At 38.5% G+C, this 18406-nt stretch overlaps 1 protein-coding gene across 7 annotated transcripts in view; it reads left to right on the top strand.

Annotated features, from left to right (window-relative positions):
• Nucleotides 1–983: 983 nt before the first annotated feature.
• Nucleotides 984–18406, top strand: part of SPG11 (SPG11 vesicle trafficking associated, spatacsin) — a 79765-nt gene continuing 62342 nt past the window's right edge. For 5 of the 7 annotated variants that reach the window (XR_012373607.1, XR_012373608.1, XM_025883913.2 and 2 more), the window contains exons 1-7: nucleotides 984–1251; nucleotides 3953–4137; nucleotides 5122–5346; nucleotides 6756–6957; nucleotides 11168–11305; nucleotides 11484–11932; nucleotides 12996–13141. Coding sequence is in view for 5 of the 7 variants with exons in the window: in XM_025883913.2 (XP_025739698.1) it covers nucleotides 998–1251; nucleotides 3953–4137; nucleotides 5122–5346; nucleotides 6756–6957; nucleotides 11168–11305; nucleotides 11484–11932; nucleotides 12996–13141 (1599 nt within the window). In the remaining 2 variants the exon portion in view is untranslated. Of the gene's footprint in view, nucleotides 1252–2250; nucleotides 4138–5121; nucleotides 5347–6755; nucleotides 6958–11167; nucleotides 11306–11483; nucleotides 11933–12995; nucleotides 13142–18406 lie in introns of all 7 variants that reach the window. The other 2 variants (XM_025883914.2, XM_073876929.1) reach the window with 2 other exon arrangements.

The following is an 18406-nucleotide window of genomic DNA, read 5'->3' as shown; positions in this document are numbered from 1 at the left end:
AGTTGACAGTCACCATCTTTATCCAGCCCATCGGCAATGTCTAAGGGGGCTGGGGGCGGGGGTGAGTAAAAATGGGCTGCGGGGCGTTAAAAAAAAGAAGTAAAAATTTTCTAAAGGGGAAGTAAAATTTGACGGTAGTGGTTGGTGTAGGTTGAGGGAGAATTTCTTTTGAGCGTGACATTACAGCATGTTCACATGATAAAGCACCCCAGTAAAGGGAGAGAAAAGAAAAGCAGGAGAAAAAATTTTACAAAGTCTCATAACAAGAGGATGTGAATCAAAGCACAAGTGGAGGGGTTGGCCTGTTGGTCACCTGTGTGACCCCAGCTGATTGTGGAAAAGAATGTGTTAAGAAAGATACTGATGTTTATTAGGAGAACTGCCTAAATTCCTCCTCCACTCCTCTTCTTTCCCCACCCCCTCTGCTCCTCTCCAGCTCTGCTTAAGACCTTGGATCATAATTCCTTGAGAAGCCTAGTAATGAAACGGGAACTCTACCCATACCACCCCTTAACTACCCTGTTTCCCTGCCCTTTACAAGGGATATTATTTGACTTCAACATTCAGGTCAACCTTGTATGATGGATCGGTCCACACTACCAAAGACATGGTACCATGTGGACCTGTAAACGAAAATAACAGCACACTAGGAAAAGCAAAAAGAGAGAGGCAGGAACCGGTTCCAATAGAGCGGAAGCATTTAGACTAAGAAAGCAGAGGGTAATGCTAGGGAGTGAGTAAAACTGCTACACCGTGCCTGAGGCCGCTAAATTTGGCCCTTAACTCTTTCAAAGTAGTTAAGTAAAAAGGCTTGAAGCAAAGGCAGATGTAGCTTTGCTGGAGCAACTGACACCAGCATCCACAGACCAGGAACGCAATCGGGCGAGACAGCTCAGCTGTCCCGGGGAGAGTCACGAGGCGGCGACAGGGTGGGCTCCACCGCGCATGCCCACAGCGCAGCTGCGCTCAGGTGACCGGAAGAAATGGCCGAATCAAAATGGCTGCAGAAAAGGCCGCGGGAGGAGCTGCTGGCCGCGGCACCCGCAGCGCTAAAGACATGGAGCGGGTTCTACCTATGCTGTTGGTGCCGGTCCCTGTGGAGGCAACGGGGCGGCTGGGATCCCGGGCGCAGTTGCACAGAGAGCAGGAGGTTGTGGGGAGCCTAACAGCTGCAGGCAGCCTGCAAGTGCTTTCCTTGGCGCCAGGCGGCCGGAGCGGGGGTACCTGCTGCCTCACTGGCCCCTTTCGGCAGTAAGTGCTGCGGGAGGGCTGGGCAGTGTCAGAGGAGTCCCGAGCCTTAGCTCGGCTGGCCCCAATGCTCTCCTTCAGGCGTGGAGGTGGCGGGAGAGGAATGACAGCCGCGGGAAACACCTCAGAGACGATCCGGGTGCCCTCTCGGAACCTTTTCCTCGCTTTGCAGCCCCACCCTCTCTTCCCCGTTCCCGGGGCGCGGAAAAGGCCTCCAACTCCTCTGCGGGCCACAGCGAACCCGGAGCAGGTCCCAACGTAGGGGTTCTTTCATTAATTCAACATAAGTTAATTAATCGTTACTGTGCTGTGCACCTTGCCCATTTTCTTCTTTCAGTTAAATCCCTTAAAGTTAGCAGCTGGGGATCATCTCTAATTTGAATCATCCTGATACCTTTTTCTTGTGCCTGAAACAGCGACTTCCTCCCCCTCCCCGCCCCCCGCGCGCGCTGCCCCCGCCGCCTTCTTCAAGGATAGATTCTAGTTTGCCCACTCATTTATTCACTCAACGAATATTTATTACACGCGAACTGTTACATAGGAGCAGTCTCTAAAAAGTTTAGTAAGACATATGTGGAGCTTGCAGGATTTGGGAAGACAGAAAAAAACAATTATAATCATGTATTAACTTTCCACTTCTGTAACTCTCCGTCCAGGGGTTGGAGTTTATGTCATGAAGTTTGAGAGTGCCCTCTGAGTCTTTGGGCTCTGTCTCTCTCTTAAAGTTTTATTTATTTAAGTAATCTCTACACCCAACATGGGGCTCAACTCACAACCCGAAGGTAAAGAGGGGTTTGCTCTCCCAACTGAGCCAGCCAGCACCCCTGGGCTCTTTTTAATAGAAAACGTTTAGAAACCATCTCCTAAAACATTTAGTTAAGATGTGTTTTAGCTTGGAATCGCCAGGTTCTGTAACAGTGCCTGACAATAGAGATTTGTTTGTTAAATAAGCCAGTGCTTTAATTGATTGGGCGTTTGTATTCTTTTACTTCTGATCTCTAGATGCTAGGAGGAAGAATCTCTCCATAGCGGAAATCAGTTTATTCCTGTGTTCCGGTTTATTACCGTGTTAAGTACCTGTGGACACAGTCCTGAAAAGAAAGGAATGAGGCAGAGAAAAGGAGAACTCTTTAAGTGTTTGAGAATTTAAAAGAAGACACACACATGAAGTAATGAGGGCATCCATAAGCTACTGCATGAAATTAGTAGATTGAAGGAGGGTCAAGAAGGACTTTCTATTTGAATTGGATTTAAATTCAAGTACTTCATGGGGTAAAAATAAGGACAAATTTACAGTATTCAGGGTTTACTTATCTCAAAGTAAACAGTTCTTTTTATATATGTTGGAATCAACTGTACATTCTATAGTTATTTTTGAAAATTCCTGTTTTTTTATGTTATGGTCCATATGCTAATGATGTCAATGGTGTAACTGTATTCTGCCTTTTAAATATGCCTTAATGTGTTTAATCTTTTCCATAATCGACATTCAGATTGTTTTCCAGATGTTCACTGTAAACAGGAATTGGATGTTCATGAAAAATCATCAGTTTAGGTATAAAGATAGAAATATAAAGTATGTCAGTCTTTTTCTTTAAGTACATTAGAGCACCAAGTCTGATTTTTTTAGATATAAAATTTATTCTGTAGAAAACAGCTTTTTTTAAAGATGAAACTTTATCAGCATGGTAGACTCCTCTCATTCCATTGTATTGTTTTCAGAATTGGGCCCTTTCACTTTTTTTTAATTTTTAAATTTTTAAAGATTTGTTTTAGAGAAGACAGTGCTTGCATGTGGGCACGTGTGTGGGGGGGGAAGGGCAGAGGGAAAGGGAGAGAAATTTCAAGCAGACTCCTCTTAGTAAGGAGCCCAATCCCATGACCCTGAGATCATGACCTGGGCTGAAATCAAGAATTGATCACTTAACCAATTGAGCCACCCAGGTGCCCCCCTTTTAAAAATTTTTTAAATGTAATTTAATTTGAAGCTATAGCATCATTCTTTAGTCTCTTTCCACCATTCTTAGCCATTGTTGGTGTGTCGACATTATACTGCTTTAATAATTTTGTAAGTGAGCTGTCCAGCACGGTAGCCATTACCAACATGTGACTTAATAAATTTTGCATTTTTCCTCAGTTGCACTATTCACATTTCAGGTGTTCAGTAGCCACATGTGGCTGTTGGTTACTATATTAGCGCATATGTATAGAGCACTTCCATCATCATGAAGAGTTCTGTTGGATAGAACTATTCCATAATATAGCATCTTGGAGTCTTCATAGTCTATAAATACAAATAGTCACTTTTTAAAAGTCATTGAAAGCATTTAAGTTAGGAAAACCTATTTTGTTAATTGTGAGTACCACCTCTTGTAAATAATATACATATTTGGTTGTTGAAACTTATGACCATTCCTTTAAACGTTTCATCAGGATTTAAGATGAAGGAATAAACGCAGCCATCATTTATTGCTCCATGCTCTCTTTTCATCCCTCACTCCTATATTGTTGGCTTAAAGGGGGCTTGGGGGAATGAGGGGGTACGTCCCAGAGCAATTTACATTCCCTTAAATTGGGTTGTGGGATTAATGCTACTACCATGTGGCCTAAAGAATTGTTTTTTACTCCTTCTGCCCTTCCGACCTCACTGTTGTGGGTAAACATTGTGGATAATAGAATATAATAATCTACGCTTTTTCCTTAGCTTTGTATGGGAGGATTCTTGTAACAGCAGCTCACCAACAGACAAGCCCAAACTGCTTGCTCTTAGTGAAAATTATGAACTGTTTATCTATGAATTTAATTTGAAAGATGGAAGATGTGATGCAACCATTTTGTATAGCTGTAGCGAGGAGACATTGCAAAAGCTCATTGAAGATCAAAATATCAGTAAGTATTTACAGGTGGTCTTTCAGCATGTTTAAGTCTGTGACGTTACTATGTAATCTTATATATTCCAGGAAAAGATCTTATAGAGATGAAATCAGGGAGGGAAATTTGCCTTGTCCAATACAGTAGCCACTAGTCACATGGGGCTGTTGAGCATTTGAAATGTGGTTAATGCGAATTAAGATGTCCTCTAAGCGTCAAATACATACTAGATTTTGAAGGCTTAGTATAAAAAAAATCTCGTTAATTGTTTTTGTATTAATTACATGTTGAAATGATATTTTGGATGTAATAGGGTAAATAATATGTAAAAATTAGTTTCACCTGTTTCTTTTCTCAGTGCAGCTACTAGAAAATTTAAAACTTCATTGTGTTTGTGTTTGTGGCTGACAATATTTCTATTGGATAGTGCTGATCTAGACTGGTTACCCATGCTGAGGGCTGCGGGGAAACAGAAATCAAAGTACTCAGGCTTCTCTATTTAAGGCAGTAGCATACTTGACACCCTTGATTTTAAGGTTCATTTTTTTTTCTTTTTCAGATTTTTTATTTTTAAGTAATCTCTACACCCATAGTGGGGCTCAAACTCACAACCCCAAGATCAAGAGTCGCATGCTCATCCAACTGAGCCCACCAGGCACCCGCCTTTTTTTTTTTTCCCCATCTTTTTCTTTTAAAAAAATCTGATTGTTCTTGTGGGGTTCCCAGGATAAGTAGGGTTGTTTTTTTTTCCTCCTCGAATCTTCTGGTGTGCTATCAGACTCTGGCCATAAACAGAATGAAAAAAGACATTGTAGGCTATCTTTATTCATCCTCTTACCTACCTACCAGTAATCACTTCCTTAGGTGGGTTTGAGCAATAACTGCCTAGAGTGGGACAAAGTGGTGTTTCTTGTTTCACCTGCTTGTGTTATGTTTACAAAATCAAAGTTATCAACTGTAAAATTGTGACCAGTGAGTTTGAAATAATCTTTTCTTTCCTAGGTGCTTCCTTATTATCTTTGAGAATTCTGTCATTTCACAATAACAAATCACTATTGTTCATCAACAAATGTATTGTCCTACACCTTGTATTTCCTGAAAGAGATGCTGAGATCAGAGTACTCAGCTGTTTCACGTTACCCTTGCCTGCGCAGGCAGCGGACAGGATTATTGACACACAGCTCTGCAGAGGAATTCTTTTTGTTTTGAGTAGTTTAGGCTGGATCTGTATCCTTGGCAACAAAGATGGGGATATGTAGGGGAGGAGACTACCTAGAAGGATGAGCCTTTTTTTAGGCTTTTAGTTTTAGGGACTGGTATATAGGTAGAAATGGTTAGTTTTTCAGTAAAACTTTCCAGGGAAAAAGATCTTCATGAACTTAACATACTCACCAATGTTGCTTTATATTCTATTGAAATATTTTCTAACATGTACATGTTTTTTCATAGTCCTATAATCATCCAGCTTGTGTTCTTTCTAAATTATGCTCTGTTTTACCCATTTATTCAAAACATTCTTGTTAAATATCTCCTATGTGCTTGCTCCAGAAAGGATTTCAAGGACTGCTTATAATGTGATATGTTCATGTATAAATGTAATCCACCTATCTCTAATGATTGCATCATATTAGTGAATCATAGGATTTGCTTAACCATTTTAAATTTGGTTTTGGAAATACAGTTTTTTTGTCTCTAGCAGATCCATAGATCATTAGCAAAATTGTTCTAAAGACTTGGAAAATGACCCCTTACGTGATTTTGGAACTTCTATTTCTGAATTCAAGGGATGGTTTTTCTACTTTAGATATAAAATAGCCTTAATTAAAATTTCTTTTGTAAAAATGTCATAAAATGTTGCATTAACTTCATCTTTGTTGCTAGGTTATAGAACAGTGCTGTGGTAGGCACTAGGCTTCTATGGCTGTTGAGCACTTGAAGTTGGCTACAGTGATTGAGGAATGGAATTCTCAATTTTACTTAATTACAAATTGAAAAGCTGATACTTGCTTCAATTATTGGAGAACTTTTAAGTATATTTAAGTTCTCAAATGAGAATTTTACAAAGTTTAAATACAGATCAGGTATTTCCAGTGAATATTTAGTGTCTAAACTGAGATTTGCTACAAGCGTAAAATACCAAATATTGAACATTTATATGAAAAAAAGGTTGTAAAATATCTCAATTTTTCATATCAATTACATGTTGAGATGGTAATATTTTGGATATATAGGGTTAAATAAAATGTATTACTAAAATTAGGTTTACTGGTTTGTTTACTTATTTAATCAGGCTACTAGACAATTAAAATGACAAATATGGTTTACATTCTATTTCTCTTGGACAGCACTGTTGTAGAACACTAGCGGAAAATATTAGCAAGGTATCATTCAAGGCCCGGCACCGAATGAATGGATTTTCAGCAAGTATTGCTGAATGAGCTCTCTGTCAGGTTTATTGGGCCACCAGCTTCATGGTCCTCTGATTACTGTGATGAAGGCTGCCTCGGTGTCCGCTATTCCTTTTGTTACTATCCCTGCAAGTTTGCAGCCATGAAGTTTATAAGGTCCCTCCCATCCTGTGCTTGAAGTAGTGAGGCATACTTAAGACTGGCATTTTCTTTAACTCTAACTCAAAGACATCTTTGACACAGTGGACGGTACACATGTAGCTCATGTGGATTTAGCACTTGCCCAGGAAGATAGGTGTAATGAGCAGCGACAGGAGCCAGCCAAGATTTCTTCCTTTACTTCACTGAAAGTGTCTCAAGACCTAGATGTTGTAGTGGTTGTCAGCTCCTCCAACTCTGCAATCGCTCTTAACTTCGATTTGTATTTCAGGTATGTAAATTACTGCAGTCTCCAATTCTAGGTAAATAATTAAAACTGTAAGATGAAAAATGTACTTGTTAGCTTTTTTTTAAACCAGTTTTATTTCTCTATGCAGCTAGATCGTGTTTTAGCTACTACCTAGTGAGGTTGTTACTGTAAAATTGTGCAAATGACCATTGGCTATCTTTTTATTAATGTATATTGAAGTTGTGATTTTGATTTGTATATGTTATCTATGGATTATATTATCACGTTTTATTTATTTTTAAAGATTTTATTTATTTGACAGAGAGTGACACAGCGAGAGAGGGGAACACAAGCAGGGGGAGTGGGAGAGGGAGAAGCAGGCTTCCCGCTGAGCAGGGAGCCCAATGCAGGGCTCGATCCCAGGACCCTGGGATCATGAACTGAGCCGAAGGCAGATGCTTAACAACTGAGCCACCCAGGCGCCCCTCATGTTGAGTTTTGAAAATAATCAAGTACATAATGCATAATAGCACAGGTGGCTATTAATACATTATTTACCCACTTTTTGCGCTTTATTAGAGTAGAAGAAAAAGGGATTTACCCTGTGTTAGAATTGCTTCTTATGTGACTTGGGGTTCTGGCAGCCTCAGGGATTACTTTTCTCTTGAAGGACTTTGATAAGATACTAAGCTAGCTTTGTCCAGCTGAGGATTTCCTCAGGTGTTTCCCTTGAAGGACCCACACTTGTGGCTATCTATATTAGTAAAGATTGAATGCTTCTTTGTGTTTTTGATTTAGATAATCTAGTGACTTCTGATTTTAAAATGTTTGAGAGAGGTATGATATGAGCGATATAAGTACACACCCCAGCCTGCACATTGCAGCCTATCTAAAAGTAGGCTAGTCCACATTTATGACTTTCAGTAGTTAGGGCCATTCAAAACCATTAGGATTTCTGGTCCTAACGTGATATGAATGAGATAAACAAATCCTTGAGTAGTTGGTAATGCACTTTGATGGCTTTTATTGCGTATTGTTTGGATCATAAGAGATGACAAATTCATCTTCACATACCTACCAGAATTTCTTACCACTGTAATTTTTTTTTTAAGTGGCTTAATGCTTTTTTTTTTTAATCTTTAATGCTTTAAAGAAAAAAACTTTAAGCAGGGATGATCAGCACATTCTGAGATCATGTGCTTGTTTATCAGTAGACCATTTTTTACCAACTAAAACATACCCTGTGTATACAGAGTTATCTCCTAATCATCTACCTTGGAAAATAATTTGATAGGTGAGGAGGGAGGAAGCCTACTCAGCCTCCCTGATCCTTGAGTGTAGGGTTCCATTCCTTTGGATATTTTGGTAACACTTCAAGAGAGCTCTGAAGAGAGCATTAGGCACATTCCTTTGAACAAATTGCATTAAACTCAGCTACTTTAACATCAGTCAAAGCTAGTGTTTTAGTCACAATAAATTTAGGGATCTGTCCTGCCCAACTAAAAGAGTAATCTCTATATTTACATGAATGCTCTTTAATATGATTTCTCGGGAGTTGACTGCATATTTTATTTTCTAAGTGTGCTCTGAAGTTTAAAAGTGTGTTTCTCTTTCTTCACTCCTGGTTCTAGCTCTTTTTTCCCCCTGATACAGAATGTTAGTCTCTCCTTTTCATTTTATCCTTTAAGATCTACCTCTCTCATGAGGCCTTTTCTTACTAAAACCCCTTCCACTTGTAATTTTATACTCATTTTATATTTCTCTTTGAACTTCTATAGCACTTTTGCTTTGAATTACAGTTTGGTACTTAATTGTATAGCTTTGTGTTCTCTCATTTTTTCATGTTTCCTACAGAGTTTGTAAGCTCCTTGAGAACCTAAACTTAGGTTTGTTCTTTCAGTTCATTGTCACTGACTTTTTCTACTAGTTTACTTCAGCTGACCGCTCCCATACTCTTACCCTGGTTTTGTCATTGAAACTGTTCTGCCCCCACATCGCTATTCTACACATCTCACCACAACTTCCCAAACCTTCCACGTCACTTACTCAAGTACCCCCACTCTTGTTGTTGTCTGACATCATTGGAATTTCCAGTCAGTTGACCTTCCACTCTCTAGCCCCCTCTTGTCTTGACATCCCTCCCTTTCCAGCATGAATTCTGACCCTCATTTCAGTCCCTTTTTTGCACGCACCCTAAACTCTTGCTCCTGCCCTATGGTAGCACTTGGTCTGACAAAATCTTTTTTTTTTTTTTCCCTCACTCTGCCTTCTCTGTCCCTGCATGCAAGCAACCAGGCCCTTGTGAGAAAACCACAAAGGAAAATTGATAGCACTATAAGTTGACTTTCGCTACCTTCAACTGGTCTCTGAGTATTAACTGGAAATTTTATGATTTTTCATGAGCCCTTTCTTTACAACAATGTTTTTAAACCTCTATTTTCCTTAGGTCTCTACTCTTCTCTTTACCCCCAAATCTTCATGGGTGACTATGCCCCCTACTTTATAAAGGAAGTAGAATCGGTCTAACCAGAGCTCCCTCAGTTTCTCACATTAAGTCGCAAACTCACTTTCCTGTACCTATCTCCTCATCTTCCCTTGTATTTCAGTGGATTCCCCTCCTTCTATGAAGGCCCATCCCTCTGTGCTCTGGATCCTATTTCTTCCTTCTTTCTAAGGACTCTTCCATTTCCTTTCTTTTTTATATCTCAAACCTCTTTTATTTAGATCCATATGTAGTGAATCACCAGGTCCTAGTCACTCTGCATCCTAAATGTTTCTTGAATCTGTCCACTTAAGTCCTCTGTTATCACTCTCATCCATGCCACTGTCATCACTATCTGAACTAAGGTAAGGTAACAGCTCCTAATTGGTCTCCTGATGTCTGCTCTTAACCCTCTCAGCGTCATGCTCTGTACAATAGCCAGAGTGATGTTGTTAAAACGGATAGCTTATCAGAGAAATAGCCAGAAAAGTCTGGGGACAGAGTATCCACCTTTCCTTTGGGGGGATGGGGAACGACCGTCTTCGCGCGTCCTCTTCTCTCACTGTCACCCTGCCTTCTCTGACTTCTTTAGGTCATCTCCTTGATAGATGTATGTTAACATACTACCTTCAAATTGTTGAAAGGGTTAATAATAATTGAAGTGCTCAGGGTGTTTAAATGCCTCTCTTTCTCCCCCAGCTACTCTTCTGTATCTGATCATAATTGCTTTTCTACTTAAAACCTTTATTTAGCTTCCCCCCACCAAGATGAAACTAAATCCTTAATAGCCCATAAAGCCCTGCACCGTCTGTCTCCTGCCAGGCTCTCCAGCCTCATCTCACACCCCCTTGCTTCTCATTCCCTATGCTTTAGCCACCTTTGCCTTCCTTGTGTTTCTTAAATGTGACAGCCCTCTTTCTGCATATACTCTTAAACGTACACCTGCACTTGTATTTTGTCTTTCTAGTTCTTATGCATTCCCCTGGTCTCAGCCTAAATCTTACTTTGTGGTGACAGCATTGTGAGCAGTTAAAAACCTGGACTTACGGTCACATTGACCTGGTTCAAATCCAGTCCCACTGTTCCTCTAAGCCTTTGTTTCCTTATCTATAAAATGGGGGTATATTTTCCTCATAGGGTTGTTGAAAGGCTTAAAGTTTGTTTTAGGTTTTTTTTTTTTAAAGATTTTATTTATTTATTTGACAGAGAAAGAGACAGCGAGAGAGGGAATACAAGCAGGGGCAGTGGGAGAGGGAGAAGGAGGCTTTCCATTGAGCAGGGAGCCCGATGCGGGGCTCGATCCCAGGACCCTGGGATCATGACCTGAGCTGAAGGCAGACACTTAATGACTAAGCCACCCAGGTGCCACTAGTTTAAAGTTATCACATCTGTGATATAGTAGACAGTAAGTGCTCTTATCTCTTCGTAAAGCTAACTGCCCATAAGTGTCAAATTCTTTTTTCTTAATTGAGATATAATTGACATACATTATATTTGTTTCAGGTGTATAATATAATGATTCAGTATATGTATGTATCATGAAATGAACACTACCAACAATTCATTACCACACAGTTATAAATGGGTCAGATTCTTATATGTCATTCTGCTATAAGCAATGGAGATGAGGAGTCCTGTTCACAGAAACTTACTGTCTATACTGTTCCTTCTGTGTGACACCCCCTCCCCTCAATTTTTAACAGGAGCAATAGTAACACAGATTTGGATTTGATCATCATTGTTGACCATGGCTATCATTTTAAAATGTAGGCAACACCCAGGACACCTACTATGTGAAAGAACTCCAGAAGACATTCCTATTGAAGGCCCTAAGGGGATAGATGAAGATGATCCTGTTAATTCTGACTACAACATGAAACTGACCAAGTTTTCCTTTCAAGTTGATAGGTACAGAAACCCCCTTTTTGGATTTACTTTATTTCCATTTTTTTTTTTTTTTGGACCTTTTTTCTAAAGGGATTTACAGAAGTAGACACTTTTTTTTTTTAAATGCATCTTCTTCCTGATTAGTGTTTTATTTAGTGCCTTTCACTGTAACAGATGTGAGTTCTACCCTATCTTCCAGGTCGTGGAAAGCCCAGCTATCATCATTGAATGAAACAATAAAGAGCTCCAAACTGGAGGTTTCCTATTGTGCTCCATGGTTCCAGAATATTTTGCATTTGGAATCCCCTGAATCTGGTAACCACAGTACCAGTATGCCAGGCTGGGCCTTCATTCCACAGCACATAATGCACAGCCACTATAAGTTTCCACAGAAGGATCATGCCAACACCAGTGACCCAGGGAGATCATGGAAAATCATGAACATTAGTGAACAAGAGGAACATGTTGAGCTTACCTGTATGTCTGTGACAGGATTCAGTGCACTGTTTACTTGGACAATGGAAAGGATGGGCTGCACCATTGTCCTTTGGGATATGGAGACCCAGCGTATGCAGTGTTTCTCCCTTGACAGAAAGTGTATTCCTATAGACACTAGCGGAGACCAGCAGCTGTGCCTTGTTTTGACAGGTGAGAATGTCTTGTATCAGGTTGAATTGCTGAGAGGTGTGCTTGTTAAACCTATTTTATTTCTGCTCTGGGGATGTTAGTGCCTACTCTCTCCTCTAAGTGGTAGTCTTTCACTGGGGAAATTTGGTATTACTCTTGGTACTGTTGTCTCATATATTTTATTTTTAATTAAGGTTAATTTTGCTCTGCTAAATGCTCAGCTCAGATACTAAGAGAAAGTCTTAAGAGTAATAAAGGTTGGTTTTAATCCAGGGAATCTTCACTTGACTCGTCTGTGCAAGCAAAAGTTGCAAGCTGGCTGCTTATGGGCCATGAGTGAACCACAGATCTATTTTGTTTGGCTTGCATGATCTAAGCTTTTTAAAAACGACTTTATTTATTATAAACACATAAAGTTAGAGGATTTCCTGCTGTTATTGAAAAACTGTAAGATCTGACAACACTAGGCCAGCATTCCTGCATAGTAATTTATGGGTTGGAGCTGAATTTCAGTTCTTTTAGATGGGCCATTTTCTTGTTAGGTTTTTCTTGCGCTTGTCTCACCACCTGTTTGGCCCTGTAGACATTTAAGTTTGGTATTTCGGATATATATTCATTCAGCATTCATGCTGTAACCTCCTATAAAGCTATTGGATGATATGATGGAACTACGTGTCTCTTCTTTAATACCCAAATTTGCATAATTATGTATTTCTTTGTGTCAAGAGCATGCTCTTTGCTTTATCTTAGTAAATCAGAAATGTAACATCTCTGTAAATAGTTTAAGATTCCAGGCATTGATTATGCAGGATAATAAAAAGTAGAAAAGTGAGATTTAGTCCTGTTTGATAGGATGCATTGTTCTTACTAGAATGTACCTTGTGGTCTGTGTTTAAAAAATAAAACTCCTCTTTAAAAACATTAAAAAATCAAATTAACTATGGTCATAGTAGTACCTGGTATCCAATAAATATATTTGTAATTACAGCACTGGAGTATTAAGTAATTAGAAATTAATTCATGTTATAATCCTAAAACCTAAGTCCTCATAAGTTATTTAAGGTAACTTTTATTTTCCCTGCAGAAAATGGACTCTCTCTGATTTTGTTTGGATTGACTCAGGAGGAATTTTTAAATAGACTAATGATCCATGGAAGTGCCAGCATTGTGGACTCTCTCTGCCATCTCAATGGTTGGGAGAGGTGCTCAATCCCCATACATGCGCTGGAGGTAACAAAATTAAATGTCTGTATGACTTCGCTTGATTATTTTCTGTCAGATACTCTTCTTTGAAGATTTGGGAGAATTAATTTAACCTAGCAGCAAAAAGGACCATAGTCTTTACCCATCCATTTGCTTAGTTCTGGTTATTTCATTACCCGAATTGTGCTTAGTTTACCCTTTTGCAGTTTACCCTTTTGGGCCTTAAAAGATATAAAATTACAATGAACACTAAGAAAGAAGAAGTTGCAAGGAATGGAGGCAGCAGTAAGCTGGTAAGACTTACGAGTTATGGAAAGCATGAACAAGAGTGATCTTTTATTTCTACCTGTGCCCCTTACTCTTATCTCCAGCTGTAGAAGCAACATAACCTGAATTTGTATAGCATTTTATAGTGCACACTCTTAGATGCATTATCTAGTTTTGTCTTAAAATAACCACATGAGATGGGTTGGATAGTTTTTTTATTCATTTCATTTGACAGATGAAAAACCTTAGGCTCAGAATGGTTGAGTGAGTGCCCCATAGCATTACTAATAAGAGCTGAAGCTAGAATCAAAGACAGGGTACTTTTCTCTATACCACATAGCCCCTTGAAAGGTCAAAAACTGAAAGTTAATGATGTTATGTGCAAATCTGTATTTTTAATGACAACTTTATTAAAATTAATTTGGGGCACCTGGGTGGCTTAGTCGGTTAAGCTTCTACCTTCAGCTTAGGTCATGACCCCAGAGTCCTTGGATTGAGCCCTGTGCCCGGCTCTCCACTCAGTGGGGAGCCTGCTTTTCCCTCTCCCTCTGCAGCTCCCTGTGCTTGTGCTCTCTCGCTCTCAAATCAATAAATAAAATATTTAAAAAAAAAATAGGGGCGCCTGGGTGGCTCAGTCATTAGTTGTCTGCCTTCGGCTCAGGTCATGATCCCAGGGTCCTGGGATGGAGCCCCGCATTGGGCTCCCTGCTCCACGGGTAAGCTTCTCCCTCTCCCACTCCCCCTGCTTGTGTTCCCTCTCTTGCTGTGTCTCTCTCTGTCAAATAAATCTAAAAAAAAAAAAAAACTTTTTTTTAAATATTCACATACCATAAAATTCACCCACCTAAGTATACAGTCCAGTGGTTTTTAGTGTATTTAGGCTTGTACAGCTATCACCACTATCTAATTCCAGAACATTTTCATTACTCTAAAAAGAAACTCTGTACTCATTAACAGTCATTTAACATTTCTTGTGGCCTCTAAGTCCCAAATGCTAATATACTTTCTGGCTCTGGATTTGCCAATTCTGGACATTTCATATAAATGGAAGTATAAAATATGTAGCCTCTTGTGACTGGCTTCTTTCACTTAGCATGTTTTCAAGGGTCATTGATGTTGTAGCATGTATCATTACTTCATTTTTTGTATGGCTGTGTAATACTCCATTATAGGGATGTACCACATTTTGTTTATCCATTCATCAGTTGATGGACATTTGGGTTGTTTCCACTTTTTGGTTATTATAAATCTGTGAACAGTGGTGTACAAGTTTTGTGTCCATTGTTTTCATTTCTCTTGGGTATACACCTAGCAGTGGAATTACTGGGTCACTTAACTTCTTGAAGAACCACAGACTTGTTTTTCACAGAAGCTTCACTATTTTACATTCCCACCAGCAGTGTGTGAGGGCTCCAAGAGCACCACATCCTCACCAACACTTGTTATTGTCGACCTTTTTATTATAACCATCCTTGTAGTTGTGAAGTTGAAATGGTATCTCATTGTGGGGGTTTTGTATGTGTGTGTGTTTGTTTTTGTGTTTGGTTTGTTTGTTTTTTCGTAAGTTCTGTGCTCAGTGTGGGGCTTGAACCCACAACTCCAAGATTGAGAGTCGCATGCTCTACTGACTGAGCCAGCCAGGGACTCCTCATTGTGGTTTTGATTTGCATTTTCTTTTCTTTTCTTTTTTTTTTTTTTTTAAAGATTTTATTATTTATCTGACAAAGAGACACAGCGAGAGAGGGAACACAAGCAGGGGGAGTGGGAGAGGGAGAAGCAGGCTTCGTGCTGAGCAGGGAGCCCGATGCAGGGCTCCATCCCAGGACCCTGGGATCATGACCTGAGCCTAAGGCAGACGCTTAATGACTGAGCCACCCAGGTGCCCCTGATTCGCATTTCCTTAATGACTAATGATGTTGAACATGTTTTCATGTGCTTATCCATTTGTATATGTCTTTGGAGAAATATCTATTTAAATCTTTGTCCAGTTTTAAATTTTTTGTCTCTGTTGTTGTGTTGTAAGAGTTCCTTATGTATTCTAGGTACTAGACTCTGATGACTTTCAAATATTTTCTAGTATTCTTCAGGTTGTCTTTTCACTTTCTCAGTGGTGTCCTTTGAAACACAAAGGTTTTTAATTTTGATAAAGTCAATTTACTTTTTTTTTTTTTCATCTCTAGTGCTTTTGGTGTCATGTCTAGAAACAATTGCCTAAACTGAGGTGTGGAGATTTATAAGAGTTTTATAGTTTCAGCTATTAAATTTAGGTCCATGATACATTTTGATTAATTTTTGTATCTGGTATTAGCAAGGGATCCAGTTTCATTCTTTTGCAGGCAGATACTCATTTCTTCCAGCATCATTTGTTGAAGAGCTTACTTTTATACACTACATAATATCATTGTAGAAAATTTGAGTAATTGGGGAAAAAAAATTTGTCACCTGTAAATCTGTTATCCAGAAGTAATCATGCCTATTTCTGTATGGTTTTCTTAAATATTAATGGTAATAATAAAGTGTTATTTCATTCATCTTATCAACCCTATAGGGAAATACTGTTATTAACCCCATTTTATTGATGAGGGAAAACAGACAGGTTAGGAAATCTAATTCAGGTATACATGGACAGCAGGTGGTAGTCAGTCAGGATTTGAACCCAGGCAGTGTGACTACAGACCATAGAGCCGACAGTGTGCCCTTACACAGTGCTCATGCATGTGTGTGACTTGAATGAGGATTGGATATAAGAGATCACAACCAACACCACAGAAATACAAACATGTACTGTACTCACACATGATACCCCATTGTATAAATATATCTTTATCCAACTTTAGGCTTTTCCCCAGTTGTTTGCTGTATGAACCGTGTTGCTGTAAACAGTACACATCTACAGTAGCACGTGTGCGAGAGTTTCCCTGTGGTGGTAATAGGATTGCTGGGTCATAGGACATGTGCATCTTTCACAGTACTAGATGATACTCTAGTTCTCCAGGGTTGATTTATCAGTTTATACTCTTAACAGCAATGCATGGTAGTTTTCATTATTGATGTCTTTTCCAGCACTTGGCATATCCAGATTTTTAAAAATTTTGCCAATCTGATATTATGATGGGTTTTAATTTGCATTTTCCTTCTGGGTAAGGTTGATGTATATATGACATTTGGATTCTTTTGTAAAGTGACTGTTCATGTCTTTTTCCTATTCTCTCTTGGGGTGTTTGTGTTTTTCTTACTGGTTTGTAGTTTGTATGTTGGATGTATTCTAGATACTAATCCTTTGTTATAACTGGAATGAATATATTCTAATGTGTGGCTTGTTTTTTTACTTTCTTTGTGGGGTCTTTGATTTTAATGTAGTTCTAAATTTTAGTGTAGTTTCATTAATCAGTCTTTTCCTTTTTGCATGTAATTTGTGATTTCTCATATCCTTAAAGTCATAAAGATGTTTATATTTTTCCTAAATTTTAAAAATGTGACTTTCTTACTTAAGTCCTTTTCCATTTGGAACTTATATTTATGCATGGTGTGAAGTAGCGACCTATTCCCCCCCCCCCCCTTTTTGATAACCATTTGTCTCAGAAACTTTTTTTTTTTTCTAAAGTCCTTCCTTTTACTATCTGAAATCTCTGTGTGTCAGGTTTCCATATATGTATGAGTTTGTTTCTGGGCTCTATTCTGTTCCATTGGTCTTTGTCCTGGGCCAGTCTATAAATCCCTCACTTGATTATTGTTCAGGAATGTCTTTATTATTCTCTCTCCCTTAACCCTCTTCCCTCTGTTCCAATCAGCTTGTCAAGTTTCATGAAAAACTGTTAAGATTTTTATTAGAATTACATTAAATCTATATATCAAGTTGGGAGGAATCGATATCTTTAGGATATTTAATATTCCTATCTATAAACAAAGTTTCTTTTTGCATTTTTTCATGCCTTCATTAATGTTTTTCAATGAAACATTACAATTTTTAATTTTTTCATAAAGAGCTTAACATCTTTTGTCAGCTTTATTTTTAGTTTGGATATGTATTTATATTTAAATATATGTGTGTTTATATTTATTATATGCTTAAATGTAGTATACATTTATATATATTTAAAAACTATCTTAGATTTTGCTATTATAAATGGTATATTTTTAAGTTACATTTTGTTTGTTACCAGTATAAAGAAATACATTTAACTTCTATACATTGATTTTTGTATCCAGCAAATTTGCTAAATTTTTTTATTAATCCTAATAATTTGTTAGATTTTCTTGAAGTTTTTATATGTTTAATGTACAGTAACATCAAAGTAATACAATTTTGTTTCTTCAAATCCTTATTCTTTTTACTTCTTTTCCTCATGTTGCTGCTGGGACCGCTAGCATAATATCACTCAGAAGTAACAGTGGGCATCCTTATTTATTCCTGATTTTAAAAAGAATACCTGTAACATCTACCTATTAAAGTATGGGTCTGTGCACATGCACTCATGTATATTAAGAAAATCTTTATGGGGCGCTTGGATGGCTCAGTTGGTTGAGCATCTGACCCTTGATTTCAGCTCAGGTCTTGATCTCAGGTTCGTGATATCAAGCCCTGCACTGGGCTCTGTGCTCAGCCAGGAGTCTGCTTAAGATTCTCTCTACTCCCTCTGCCCTCCCTCCCCCACCTCTCTAGTTCTCAAAAGAAAAGAAAGGAAAGGAAAAGAAGGAGAGGAAAGAAAAGAAAGGAAAGAAAGAAAGAGTCTTTATAAGATTTTTCCTGGCTATGAATTTTTAATCATGAATGGCTATTGAAATTGTATTGAATACTTGTTCTGAACATGTTGATACAATCATATGAATCATCTTTTTTCATCTGTTATTGTAATAAACCACATTAATCAATTTTATTTTTATTGTGAAATATAACATGTATAAAAAAGTATACAGAATATACATACAGTTTAACAAATAATTACAAAGCAAAAGCTCTTATAACCACCAGCCAGGTCAAAAAAATAAAACATTATCAGCTCTCCAGGAGCTCCTGTAACCTCT

This window comes from Callorhinus ursinus, unplaced genomic scaffold (genome assembly GCF_003265705.2).
Source record: "Callorhinus ursinus isolate GAN/ISIS: 27379988/994484 unplaced genomic scaffold, GSC_fseal_2.0 scaffold25, whole genome shotgun sequence".
Taxonomy (NCBI): Eukaryota; Metazoa; Chordata; class Mammalia; order Carnivora; family Otariidae; genus Callorhinus; species Callorhinus ursinus.
This window is presented reverse-complemented; position numbering and strand designations above follow the sequence as displayed.